Below are 14,868 nucleotides of genomic sequence, written 5' to 3'. Positions count from 1 at the left end.
CCAAAAGAATAAAGAGCAATGGCAATTAGTTGGGTTGGATTTGTCCTAGTTTTTAATGGTGCTGTTCATTAAACACCAGTAATATTTATCCGCGGTTCTGTGGAGCGGCCAGCTGCGACGTTGAACTTTACATCCCGGAGCCTGGGATCTCTTGCTGAGATCGCCAGTGTGCGGAGCTCCGTCCGGCGCGGTCTGTTGGCTTGGAAGCCGCGGGCTCCGGTGGGAAGGCGGCCGTTCCTGGCACCCCAAGCCGCTGGGAGTTCTCCCGACGCCGGAGCACCATCACCCGGCGAGAACATCGGGCGCCGTGGCGGCGACTGTGGAGGCCTCAATAGGCCCGACTTTGGGTGGACATGAGGATGGGGACTGGACTTTGTGCCTTCCCCCACAGTGGGAATCACTGTGGGGGGATGTTTTTGTGTTGAACTTCTTTTTGAATGCTATGTTGTATTTTTATTAGTGTGCTGCAAGGACATCAGAATTTCCCCTGAATAAGGGGATTAATAAAGTTTAATCTAATCTAATCTAATCTAAACACCAGTAATGTTTATCTGCTTGAGAATATACATCCCATCCATGGTAGACACAAAAAACTGGAGTAACTCAGCGGGTCTGACAGCATCTCTGGGGAAAAGGAATAGGTGACGTTTTGGGTCGAGGCCCCTCTTCAGACCCTTCCCATCCATGGTATGTGGCATAAATGCTGCTTCACTTGAAATAAAACAGCTCAGGAAACAATAACTGTTCATGTTGGTTTGTGCTGAACATATGCCCAAGTGACTCATCTCTTATTTGTGTGCGTAAAGTACACATCTAGGTTAACAAGAATGATCCCAGAGTTAACATGTGGAACATTTGATGGCTCTGGACATGTACTCTCTGATCGTTTAGAAGGATGAGGGGAATGTCATTGAAACCTACCAAATAATGAAAGGCCTAGATAGAATGGACGTGGGAAGATGTTTCCAGTAATGGCAGAGTCTAGAACTAGAGGGCAGAGCCTCAGAATAAAAGGATGTACATTCAAATGAAGATGAGGAAGAATTTATTTAGCTGGTGGGTGGTACAACTGTGGAAATCATTGCTACGGCAGCTGTGAAGGCCAAGACATTGGTATTTTTAAATCAAAGATTGATAGGTTCTTGATGAGCAAGTGCATCATAGTTTACAGGGATAAGGCAGGAGAATGTGGTTAAGGGGAAAAACAGATCAGCCATGTTGGAATGGCAGGGTAGACTCAATGGGCCAAATGGCCTAATTCTGCTCTTAAGTCTTATGGTCGTAGAGGCAGATACTCTGTATTTAAGAGGCTTTTAGATAGGCACATGGATACGCAGGGAATCGAGGGATATGGATCAAGCACACAGGGAGATTAAGTTAAATTGGCATCATGCTCAGCACAGATATTGTGGACCAAAGGACCCGTTCCTGTGCTGTACTATCTTATGTCGAAAGAAGCTCATCCACTTGAAGTGAAAATTTACAATAGTTTGTAAATCTAACATACACACACACACACACACACACACACACACATACAAATCAAGGAAAATAATCAGCTAGTTCCAACATGCACTGAATGAATTTTGATTCACATCTCAAATCAAGAAAACATATTAATCTGCAACAGCTGACATTAATTCAAATGTTCTCAAATTTGTAAATGTACACCCCGAAAACAACAGCTAAACAAGATATTCTGAATATGCATTGTCTTGTCTTTAAAAAAAAAATCTACGCACAGAAGACTGATAAAAAGAAATACAGGTGTCCACTTGAGGGCACTCTAGTCCAAATTACTTATCAGAGGATAATATAATCATATGAGCAAGTATGACCTATTGCTTATACTTCACATTCAAATCTGAAGGATGGCTCTGAAAGCAATTCTAAACCAAAATTCATAAACTGCAATTTATTATAAATTGACATCTCAGGGTCTTTCTTTGTTTTACCAGAATAAATCTCAAACAATGTAAAAATTAGTTATTTAAAATCAATAAACTTATTTTTGTCTGGAGGAAACAGTTCACCATTTACTCTAATTTTGAAAGATATATTATTTAATTGATAAAGGATTATATTATTGCAGAAAGACAAATTTCAAAAGAAATAAAGGATAGTGAAATTCAGATATAACTGATTTTGCTGGGTGAGTAATCTTAGCCTTTTCTTAGATAGGTCACTGATCCTTTATGATCTACAAAACAGCATACAATTCTAAGCCTCACATTGTTCAAATTGAACTTTACATATGATGGATAAAAGTTTACATGTAAACTTTTATCCATACAATACAATAAAATGACAATAAATTGAATTGTATTGTATGGATAAAAGTTTACATGTTTTTCCTACAGTAAATTAAGATAATGACAGAAATACAATACCTTTTTTTAAATTTCAAAACAGGGACCTTGTCAGACAAATACTTGTCCTGAAGAAATAAAAATATGGCTGGAAATGCCCAGAATCTGAAATTGTGATACTTTCTCTCTCCCCCCACAGGTCCTACCTGACCTGCTGTATATACCCCCACCATTACAGACTTCCATCACTTGAATTTTGTCTGATTTTTAGTGGACTTCATGAGAACATCACCCATTTTCTTAAAGATGGTGAACCTACTTGCATCTCTTCTTTCGTAAAGCTGGCTGCTTCATCCCCTAGTTCATGCAAGTACATACAATCTGGTTTAGGACATTGCATGTTCTTTAGGAAATAACTGCAATATTTTGTTGTGCCTAAAGATGCCTTGGGAGAAAGAAAAATGAAGTCAGTCATTGTACCCAGCTGCAACTCTTACATGATTAAGATCAATCAAGAAACTGCTACAGTTTAAGAATAAGGGGCAAGCCATTTAGAACGGCGATGAGGAAACACTTTTTCTCACAGAGAGTTGTGAGTCTGTGGAATTCTCAGCCTCAGAGGCAGGTGGAGGCAGGCTCTCTGGATGCTTTCAAGAGAGAGTCAGATAGGGCCCTTAAAGATAGCAGAATCAGGGGATATGGGGAGAAGGCAGGAACAGGGTACTGATTGGGGATGATCAGCCATGATCACATTGAATGGCGGTGCTGGCTATTCCTGCACCTATTGTCTATTGCTAGTAAATTGTCAACACAGTAAAAATGATACAGGTTTGCATTACTGGTCTTTGTTTGGTATAGTGTTAATAGTTTGCAGTTACGCAGCTGCTTCAAGGTTCAGCGCTTGCCAAGAGATGCATGCTCATTCTACGGAAGCGAGTTGATCATCATAACACTATTTCCCCCATTGGGCACAGGTCAAGCGATCAGTGACTTGGCCGAAGGTAGACACAAAAAGCTGGAGTAACTCAGCGGGACAGGCAGCATCTCTGAGGAGAAGGTATGGGTGACGTTTCGGGTCGAGGCGGCCGTTTCATTTCAGGAATAACTATATTTTTAGGAAGATGGGTTTTTTTGCGCAGAACAAGAGACTGAACCATATACAACACAGATTTGGGTTTTGATGCAAAATCTTTATTTAAACATGCAAATACCAAATTCAAATGACTAAAAACAATTTGAAAGGATACTTCGACAGGGTATTTCTTCTTTCACTTAAAATAAAAGCTAGACTAACCCATAACAGCTTCTAACATCTCAAACAGATATTAGGAGAATCAATCTTTTAACATATTAACAGTTTATACATATGATTTACATGGAATTCTAAAAATTTACAAAGTGAATTAGATGAATACCCGAGGTTGTAGGGCCTTGGGGAAAAGTGGCATCTATTGGTGTTCTATTCCATGATACACTACAGAAACTTAGAGACTTATGACTAACTTACACGGGTAAATTTTATCGACATGCCAATTTACAGTGCCTTGTAAGTAATATTCTGGAAATTATTTCAATAACCAGCAAAACTGGCAATTTATCTTTTGTGAGCACCACAGGATACTCAAATAGTGCTCAAAACTCAAAGCAGACAATTGTGCTTTGGCAATGACGTGGGTACATAAATCTTTATTGGAAACCATTCTGCTCTTTACCATATGGCCTTTATCTCAGCAAATGCATGTTTGCTTATTTATTTCACAATTTGATAGTTCATTTTGTGTTGGGTTGTTTGCACTGCAGTTATACAATACAAGGACCCTTGCAGATCTCAAAATATAACATGCATTAATGTTTAAAGCAGGAGGCCATAAAGCAATTCCTTACCTTAAGTGTCCTGCCATCCACCACCACATTATTTACACACTGTATTGCTCTTAGTGCGTCTTCAGACCGTATGTAGGTTACATAAGCACTAGCACTGGGACCCTTGAAGAAACACAATTTAATTAGCACCAAGGAAAAAAAAAATCCTGCTTTTAAACATTCACAATCACACAAAGCAGCAATAATTAGAGCATTAGATGATATAATACTGATGGAGTCAAATTGCCAGATTGTTCCTGCGCTGGCTCTTTGGCACTTGAATACAACACTAATGGAGAATTAACTGGAAGAGAACCAAGAAGCAATGGAAGAATCTTGGAGAGCTCCAGAGCCAGTGTGTGCAAATCCACAAAATGCAATTAATACAAATGAGCTGCAGATTTAAATATCATAATAAAGGATGGGGTCAAAGGTAAGAAAGCAATAAAAATGACAGAGCTGCAGGCAAAGTGCAGGACAGGTGGAATAGCTCCACTGCCCTTGTGGACGCCAAGATGATCATGGGGTCAAATAGTATCCTCCTGATCGTTGCCATTTTATCACAATCCATTAATCCCACAGGCCAGCTCCTTGAGGTTTGTTTTAAAATAACTATTTTCCATCAACGTATTCATTCAGAACTCCATTGTGCTGCTAATGAACTTGTCTCCACAATATCAATAAGTGCACTACAGGTACGTTGTTCTAGTAAATGCTTCACAGTCGGCCTGCTTTTTCTGCCACACACACACACACACACATTCAATTTATGCCTTTCGGTTAATGGTTCTTCTGCCAAAGGAAGCATTTACTGACTCTGAACTATTCATGATTTTCTATCACACCTTCTTTCAACATTTTGAACTTCAGGGACAGCAATCCTCTTCTGATATTCCAGAAAATCTATCTGCTAATTTGCTCGAATTCAGATGATGCATATTAATCATATTTAGTAAGACCTCATTGATGAGATTAAAGCCAAAAAAAACTGCAAATGCTTGAAATAGGAAACAAAACCAGAATATGACAGGAATTTATGGTGAGGCAGCATTTGCCAAAAAAGATAATGGGTTAACGTTTTACATATTTGGAAATATGCCGACTACACGGTGGCACAGCAGTAGAGTTGCTGCCTTACAGTGTCAGAGACCCGAGTTCGATTCCGATTCCGAGTGCTGTCTGTATGGAGTTTGTACGTTCTCCCCATGACCTGCGTGGATTTTCCCCAGGAGCTCTGGTTTCCTCCCATGTTCCAAAGAAATACAGGTTTGTAGGTTAAATGGTTTCAGTATAATTAATTGACCTTGGTGCGTATAGGATAGTGTTAATGTGCGGGGATTACTAGTCGGTGTGGACTTGGTGGGTCGAAGGGCCTTTTTCCACACTATATCTCCACATTAAACTAAACTACAGGGCATCAACATGAAACAGTAACTCCTTTATTCACATATACTGCCTAACTTAAGAATATCCAGCAGGTCAAGCAGCATCTGTGGAAGTCCAGGAATGATCAATGTTTTGGATCAAGAGCCTGCATTAGTCCTGTTGGAGGGTGTTGATTCGAAATATCAACTATTCCTTGACCTCCACAAATACTGCCTGACCCGCTGAGTTTCTCCAGCAGTTTTTTGTTTGCTCTAGATTTCATCATCTGCAGTATCATGTCTCCAGAAAACCTGGTATTATTTTTTCATTGCATGAATCATGTAATATTTTTAAGTGCAATTCCATTACATATTTACCAACGTTTCTAATATATTGACGCTCCGACATTTGCCACATAGATGCATTTTATTCAAAGTAAGATATTACCCCTGAATGAAAAAAGTGGGCTCAGAGTTCAGCAAATCTATCAGCCATATTCTGGCAGACTGTACTAAATACCAAAGGAAGTAAATAAAGGAGAAAATTAACAGATAAATTAGCTAATGTTGTGTAACCTTACCTGTGAACCTGCATATGATGTACTGTTGTTGATGACAACTTTATGTATTTTACCAAACTTCCCAAAATATTCTGGCCGTTTTAAAACCTGATAAAAAAGTACAATTTTTAGCCCGAGATTCAATTCAAAATCTCAGATTCATGTAAAAGTTTAAACAACAAGAGTACAAAACCAATTCTCTGAGCAATAAAGTGTCAACAAACACCAAGATGGGCCAACGACAAGGAATTATCTGCAGTTTTTTTAGTCAGCCAACATGTGGTAGAAGCTTCATCATATGCTGAGCTGCTAAAATACACGTTTGGGAGGATATTATTCAAAATTGTCCAGCTCACAATAAATACAAAATAAAATTTGTATGATGGTCTCATGGGTGAATATTGCCTCAATGCAACTGTCCCCAATTGATTATTACATTTTTTTGTTCACAATTTTTTTGCAGTAACAATTTTAATATGCAGAGACCAACATGTGGACAGGTTTGTTGTATATTTTGGTGATTGCAAGGACCTGAAAACAAATACTTAGACCAAATTGAACAACTGTCGAAAGATGGTCAAAATAAACAATCAGCTGAACAGTGCAAATGTTAAAGATGATACTCAAAAAGCTATTGTAAAGACATCCTTGGCATTAATTTGACATTATACAATTTTTGCAGTTAGATTAAACCTGACTATTATTACCCTATCAGCCCCGGCATGTGTAATATGCTGTAGTTTCATCATATTTATCCACAAGTTAACATCTGAACTGGACAACAGCAAAATCATATGGTTTGATGATTCCTTTGAGCAAATTAGTGGGTCAGTTTCCCCACATTCAAAAAAAAGAATTTGAAATGTACTTTCTCAAATATTATGTATTTTAGAAAACTCAGAGGTTGAGAAAACCATGACATAAAACGCAAAATAACTTTGGCTTACCTCTGGATCTGCTAGCCGTTGTGATAGACCAACCACAAAAACTAGATTCTTCTGTACAACACGCACACTAGCCAAATGCTTGCGGTTTTCTGAGATTTTTTGTTTCCGCTCATTCTGTTTCTGTTTCTTCTCATTTTTTATCCTTTGTAGCTCCTCTTGAGAGAGTGGTTTGTAGACAGCAGGGTCTTCAGGGTAAGGCTAGGGGGGAGGAGGAGAAGAAAGAGACATAAATACAGTCTACATGATTAGAAAGGAACAAACCCATTGCTCAATGAGCCGTTTTGTACCCAGAGAAAAACATTTGGAAAAGATTTATTCATCCAAACACATTGTGCAGGGAAGCATCTCACGGGAAGGCTTTATAGTCAAATATCTCCTCAAGCATTTCGAATTCAAAATATTCAATAATTTAATTACATGTGGGCCCTTTCAAGAAATATCAGTTTCAATCACACATGAAAGGGATCATTCAAGAAATGGTTTTCAGGCACTGGAGGAACATCCTTTCACCCCTCTTCATTCTTGGGATTTTGCAAGGTTCCCGTTATTAGTTGTCCGAGTTACCAGCCCAAAATAACCTCAAAGACGAAACTCCTATGGTATCCAGTAAATCATAACTACATTAGTATGTATTTCTCCAGCAATCCAGGGCTACCTTTGATTTAACTACAGCCATTATCTCATAGATTTGCTATTAATTTCTCACCTTTTTGCCAAACTACTTCACTTGCATAAGAGATAAGTATAAAGGCAACAGTTCTATTTTTATATATGTTAAGAGGGGATGACCATGATAGCACAATCAGAATCTCAAATTGCTATGGTTGGAGAGTGGCTTCTACTAAACAAACTTACTTTTCTGCATGCTGGACATAGGCCGTTCTCATCTGTGCGTATACGGTGCCAACAGAAACGACAGATCTGGTAACCACATGTGCAAGGGAAGAAGTTGATGTCATCAATTTCAAGAGGCTCCATACAGAGTGGGCATTCGACAGGGTCCTCCTTCATGTCAGGGCTGCGAGACATCTCCAGTATGCACAGGATATTCAACTTCACCAATGAAACTGTGCAAATCTGAGTGTTTCAAGAAAAAAAAGTTAGTGTTTGGGGAGCATGTTTGCACAATTACTTTTTAAAAATAACATTTCAAAAAAATTTACAATTGTACATTTTACTCAAATCATATCCAAAGTAACAAATTTGTGACAAGTGTTGATTTAGCAGCACAATTGTGCACTTAACTAGGTCAAGGTCAGTTTATAGTCACATGTACCAAATTAAGGTACAGTGAAATTTGTGTTGCCATACAGCCATACTAAGTGAAAAGTAACAAGACACACAACCACATAAAAGTCAGCATAAACATCCATCACAGTGGATCCCACATTCCTCACTGTGATGGAAGACAATAAAGTTCAATCTTCTTCCTCTTGTCCATAAATACATTGCTTCTTAATTCATCCTTGCAATGGTTGAGAATCTAAAATAGCAGTGTCTAAACTTTTTACTGATATCCGTTTTATGAAATGAAACCTGAAATGCTCAATGCAGCTTGATAATTGAGAGATAAATCTTATAATTTCTAGGATTCATGATGAAATTTGTTTCCACAAACACTGATCTTGCACTAATAACAGAAAAGTTACTTTTGTACAATTCAATAAATGAAATTACTCCCAATGCAAGGTACCCAGACTAAAAGAAAGCACACCCAGCAATACCTCACCCCATTTGGAATATTGTACAGTAAACCATCATTTTAACAGGCTGTGGTGGTGGTGAGGGGGGGGGGGGGGGTGAACAGTTTTCCTTTTTGCCCTGACTGTCCACTATAGCCAAGTAGCATGAATGACCAATTTAAAGTAGTCTTCGGTATTGCTGCTTTCAGGATGTTGGATTTGGATTAAGAAACATCTTGCATGTACTATACAATTTCTGGAGAAGTGGATTAGGACCAAGACAGTTTCAGACGCAACAAAGCTATTTTCCTGCAGGATTTCAAAGTAAAAAAAAGATATTTTAAATTTTAATACTTTATTGCTGCAAGCTTAAAATACTAAAGACTACATTTAAAATGATTTAATATATTTTAAATTGTTTAACATTGCACAAGTTGCCAATAGACGTCTTTGCTTGTCAACTTCAATAACCATCTTAGGTGAAATTGAGACACTGATAACTGCAAGGTTATATGGAAACAGGTTTTATCCCTTGGACATTTTCCCCAACATAGCTTTCATTGCTCGTCAATTTCCAAACTTAAGTTGTTCTCCAGCTTCCGAATGAAACAATGTGAAAACCAATTTAGCCAGTGTAATGCAAATAACATTCCCCAATTCATCCCTTGCATCATATCCTATTGGTGTTGTGAAAATACACATCTTAGCAGAACTACCTGCACATAACACACTGCAGCAATTCACAGTGAAAGCTTTTTTTGTTCCATGCTATCCAGTTAGTGGAGAGACTATACATGATTACAATCAAGGTGTCCACAGTGTATAGATATAGGGAATAATGTTTAGTGCAAGATAAAGTCCAGAAAAGTCCAAGTAAAGATAGCATAATAGTCTCCAAGAGGTAGATGGTAGATCAGCACCACTCTAGTTGGTGACAGGATGGTTCAGTCACCCAATGACAGCTGGGAAGAAATATTCCCCGAATCTGGAGGTAAGCGTTTTCACACTTCTGTACCTCTTGCCTGATAGGAGGGGTGAAGAGTGACCAGGGTGAGACTTCTGATTATCCTTTATTACACTGGTGACCTTGCCACGGCAGTGTAACGTGTAGATGGAGTCGATGGAAGAGAGATTGGTTTGATTGATGGTCTGAGCTGCGTCCACAATTTCCTTCAGTCTTGGATGGAGCCGTTCCCAAACCATGCTGTGATGCGCCCCAAAAAATGCTTTCTACGACATAGATGCAGAAGTCGAGAAGAGTTGTTAGGTACATGCCAAACCTCCTAAACTTTCTAAGGAAGTAGAGGTATTGGCCATTGTTTGAATATGGCCAATAGGACAAGTTGCTGGTGATATTTACTCAAATGAACTTGAAGCTTTCAACCACCACTACTTCAGCTCCAGCATACTGGGCTACGTATAGTGTTTCACTTCCTGAAGTCGATCACAACTTCCTTTATCTTGCTGACATTGAGGGAAAGGTTGTTGTCTGGGGACCAGGTTATAGGGGTTTTTAATCTCCTTCCTGTACTCAGTCTCATCATTATTTGATATCTGTCCCACTACGATGATGTTATCTGCGAATTTGTAAATTGAATTGCTTTTGTATTTGGCTGTACCGTCATGGGTGTATAAGAAATAACAAAGATGGTTGAGCTGATTTGTTGAGGATGATTTGTCATCTATTCTCACTGATTGCAGACTGTTGGTCTGGAAGTTGAAGATCCAGTTGCAGAGGTGAGTGCTGACCCGAGTTACACGAGTTTGGGGATGAGCTTGGATGGAATAATGGTATTGAAAGGAGACCTGTAGTCTATGAATAGCAGTCTGAGTAGAGCTGTTGTCTATGAATAGAAGTCATTAAATGTCACTTTGGCCAAAAAGTCTGTCTTTCTGCCAATAGGTGACAGATGGCAGGACTTCCACATCAGGTAACATTTTCTAAATTCTCACCACTCACCTTTATCTTCAGCTTGGGAAATAAAACTCCAACGCTATGGAGTTAATAACTTACGATCAGATTTACCTCAGGTGACCTAATTATACTGCTATCCAATTAAAATGGTGATCGAAAGCTGTTATAATTGTCCCAGCATACTTGAAATTTAAGGTTAAGAAAAAAAGGCATCCACCTATTTGCCATCAAAACTATGTTACAATGACAAAGGGTAAAGGCCCTGACCCACTTACGTGATTTTTGTTCGGCGACTGCCGGCAACAGTCATAGTCGCAGCATGTCGCCTAACATTTTCAAAATGTTGAAAATCCAGCGGCGACCAGAAAAATGTACATCTTTGGGCAACTACTCACGACCATAAAGGTGACACCTCGCAACAAAAAATTGCGTAAGTGGGACAGGCCCTTAGTGCAAGCTTTTGCCCAATCTTAAGTACAGCTGAAAAGTCCTCCTTCTGTGGTTAATTTTAATTGATCCAAACATGTAGATTCAAATGTCTTATAACTATTAGAGGCCGTGTTCCAAAACCATTCCATGTTCCAATCATTCACCATGAAGTAATTGCAATTAAACAAATTAATCAAGTAGTATACTCAAAAAACAGAGTGTTGTAGCCAATTTTGAATAAGGCAACATCAAGGCGTTTAGTTTAGGTGTTATGATTTACATTTGTCACCCGAAACACTTTTTTCCCTGGTTGTCATTACAATGATTCCTCCAATTCTCTTGGCCATTGTGTTGATGCCCTAACTGCAGATTGCATCATACATTTCTATGCAGTCAGTGGAATAAGTAAACCCTAGCCACAGTCTATTTCTTTTCATTTCCTCCAATAGGACCAGGAACTGTGCTGTAATGCAAGATCCCCGCCTTTACAGGAGTATATCTTTATTTATGCTTGCAGAGGCGGTACAGAAAATAAACCATTTCCACTGATGTAAGCAAATTCCAGGTCACACTTCTGTAAGTCAGCGTTTCTTATTCAAAGCTACAAAACAACTTAATTCTTTACATCAAAAAAACATGGTTGGTCTCAGCTTTGCAATAGGAAGCAGGTCAGGCAGCATGCCAATACCAACAAAGCGTGTCATTCAGTCAGTATACACGACTCTGTTAAATATTATTTCAAACTGATTATTAAAACAATGAAAACCAAAAGTGCAGATCCTGCATAACCAGTCTGTTTTTAATTGCCCCAAGTTCCAGAATCATTTGAATTGAAGTTTGATTTTCTTAAAATCATTACACCCAACACAAGCCATTCTTGCATTACTCTCGACTTATAACAGAAAGTCAGTGATCCTATTTTCCTTGTGGACGCGGTCAAACTAAAGTTGAAGTGTTAAACCAAAATGAATCCATGTACAGAAAATATTTTGAGATGAACACGAGTCCGTACAAAAAGCCATTATTGGTCAAAATATTTAACCATCTTTCACTGTTTAACCACGCTTTGGATAATACTTCACATCCTTCACTTTATTAGTTATTTAAGTTATGACATCGGATGGAAGCTGCATACCAAATCTCATTGTGCTTATGTGCAATGACAATAAAATATATTATTATTATTAATAATGACCCTCATTTTGCATGATTTCAAAGGAATCTTTCAGAACCTAATAAAGCACCTTTCTTGATGCCTGTAAAATATTGTGCAGCAATAGACTTACTGGCATGCGAGACATTAATCAACCAGTGGTTTGATAACCCTGGAAAGAGCTTTACTCACATGGTAGGGGAAAGACGCTAGTCTTAACTAACTGTGGCAATGTCAGTCACTCAACACAAAAGTAGCTTATAGAAGCCCATTCATGTTCATTTAAAGTCAGTCGCACATTGGGAACATGTTCCAATTCAACCCAGAGTGTCTAACATAGAAAACTTGGACATTAAGCTATTTCCCAAAAGTGATTGCCTGCCAAAATTGCGGAAAGGAAGGCCTGCAAACACTCAACTGCTAGACGGCCAAATGTTGTAACCCTGGTGCCACAGCTGGTCTACAACTTGTTTAACTGATGTGCACTTATGCTGAGGGAGCAGGGCAAGAGGAAACTCAGTAATTGCAAGCAGAATAACCAGGAGGTTATTTTAAAAAGAGCAAAAGAGCATGAAATATGCTACGAGCCTGTCACAACAACCTTTGAAGCGAATCCCAAGGCAGCAGCCTCGATTAAAAGCAACCAAGATACTGGATCTCTCAAGAGAGTCAAAGAAAAACAATTTGCAAATTTAAGGCAGCCAACGTCCAAAGCAGCAAGAGCTTCCCAGTGTCACTACAGAGTAACAGCTCACCTCTGTACGGAGGACAGCAGAAAAAAAAGCACACAATGTGAAATGAAGATGTGGTGAAACCAAAAATGTGCCAAAGAAATAAAAGGCTGTAACAAGGCAAAGCATTGAAAGCAACAGTGCCGGCAAACCTCTCCTCTGGGAAATTGAGGGTGGCGATACAAAAGGCTAAACTCTTCAATTCTGGGAAACAAGAAGAGGGTAGCACCCTGCATACATAGTTCCAGCAATCAGGTTGGGAGCACCACTGTGAGCAGCGATGCACACCAGCTCCAGAAATAGAGTCACATGATAATGGGAAATATACCAGCTTAACAAATCCAGAAGCAGTGCCAGGTAGAAATACCCCAACTTTGGAAATCCATGATGAGCGAGGTCACGAGGCTCTGGAAATCTGGAAGCAGCACCATATGTGATGTACTCCAGTTGCAGAAATATGGATGCAGCTCTGCAATGAGCAAGACACAAACTCTGACAATCTGGGAGCAGCAACTTGAATACAATCGATATGACAAAACTTCAATTGTCAATCAAATGGATGCTATACTTCATGCACACCTTGAAACAATTATGGCAGTGACCTGGTGCTTTTGCAGGGGTGTGACCAAACATATTTCAGTAACTATCTACAGTAGTCACACAGTGGTCCCAATCAATCTGGTCAAGAAACAATGGTGACCATTCCTATGTATCTTCTGCTGCAGGAAGTACTACTACTTTGAAGTCACAGAGATAGTTAGGAGTGTCTCCATGTAGCAAACGTAACGCATTAAGACACTCCACTCATGCACATCCTCAGCCCTAGCTGAGGGCATTGAAAGGCTGGCCATTTTCCAGATGCTACTGTTGGCAATGCCCCAGCCAGTCTAAAAATCCTGTCGATTTGAATAACATATCTCCAAAACATTTGAAAATTGTACCAATTTACAAATGCATCCAAAATCTTATGGTGAATTTATTTGCCTTCTATTTCCAAAAATCCTGAATGCTGCCGAATAACAGGAAGCAATTTTGAAGTTATAATTTAACCCCTGTTTAGAGAGAATGCAGATGCTGGGAACAAACTAAGGCCCCTGAGGACTGTTTCGCCAGTCAATTCTCCAAGTTGCCAATTTGCTATCCATTCAGCTATCTCTCCTTGGATCCCATGTGATCTAACCTTCCAGAGCAGCCTACCATGCGGAACCTTGTCGAATGCCTTACTGAAATCCATGTGTACAACATCTACAGCTCTGCCCTCATCAACCTTCAAAAAACTCAGATTTGAGAGACACGCCTCCCACGTACAAATGCATGCTTACTATCCCTAATCAGCCCTTACCCATTCAAATGCCTGTATAACCTATCCCGTAGAATACTCTCTAGTGACTTTCCAACCACACTTGTTAAGCTCACCAGCGTATAGTTCCCACCCTTTTCCCTGCAGTTCGTCTTGAATAGAGGCACAACATTTACCACCCTCCAGTCTTCCGGCACCTTTCCTGCATTTAAGGACGACTCGTAAATTTCAACCAGGGCTCCTGCAATTTCCTCTCTAGTTTCCCACAATGTCCTCAGATATCTGATTAAGCCCTGGATCTATCTTCATACACGATAGTACCTTCAGTACTTCTTCGTCGGTAACACTGACTGCTCTCAAGACACTTCTATTGACTGCCTCAAGTTCCTCCGTCCTACTGTCTTTCTCCTCAGTAAATAGAGGAGAAATACTCAGCTCCTCCCATATAGTCTCACCAGACAAACCGTTCATAATGTCATCTCTGACCACTGCCGTGACATTCTCAACCAACAATCCTCTTTTTCCCCTCACCCATCTCTCCTGAATCTCCAATACCCTGGAGCATTGAGCTGCCTCTGCCCCTCCCTTAACCAGGTTCAGTAATGGCTATATCGT

The 14,868-nt window shown here is 39.5% G+C and overlaps 1 protein-coding gene across 8 annotated transcripts in view; it reads right to left on the bottom strand.

Moving 5' to 3' along the window:
- The window catches only part of cnot4 (CCR4-NOT transcription complex subunit 4), a 123,470-nt gene that overhangs the window by 66,741 nt on the left and 41,861 nt on the right, over positions 1-14,868 (bottom strand). For all 8 annotated transcript variants that reach the window (XM_033037745.1, XM_033037750.1, XM_033037751.1 and 5 more), the window contains exons 2-6: positions 7,899-8,120; positions 7,044-7,241; positions 6,118-6,204; positions 4,194-4,295; positions 2,629-2,754 (exon numbers count right to left, since the gene is read on the bottom strand). In XM_033037745.1, coding sequence (XP_032893636.1) covers positions 2,629-2,754; positions 4,194-4,295; positions 6,118-6,204; positions 7,044-7,241; positions 7,899-8,072 — 687 coding nt within the window. In that variant the 5' untranslated portion in view covers positions 8,073-8,120. The remainder of the gene's footprint in view (positions 1-2,628; positions 2,755-4,193; positions 4,296-6,117; positions 6,205-7,043; positions 7,242-7,898; positions 8,121-14,868) is intronic.

The sequence above is a fragment of the Amblyraja radiata genome, chromosome 19 (genome assembly GCF_010909765.2).
Source record: "Amblyraja radiata isolate CabotCenter1 chromosome 19, sAmbRad1.1.pri, whole genome shotgun sequence".
In the NCBI taxonomy this organism is placed as follows: Eukaryota; Metazoa; Chordata; class Chondrichthyes; order Rajiformes; family Rajidae; genus Amblyraja; species Amblyraja radiata.
The sequence above is the reverse complement of the archived record's forward strand: the minus strand, read 5'-3'. Positions and strand labels throughout refer to the sequence as shown.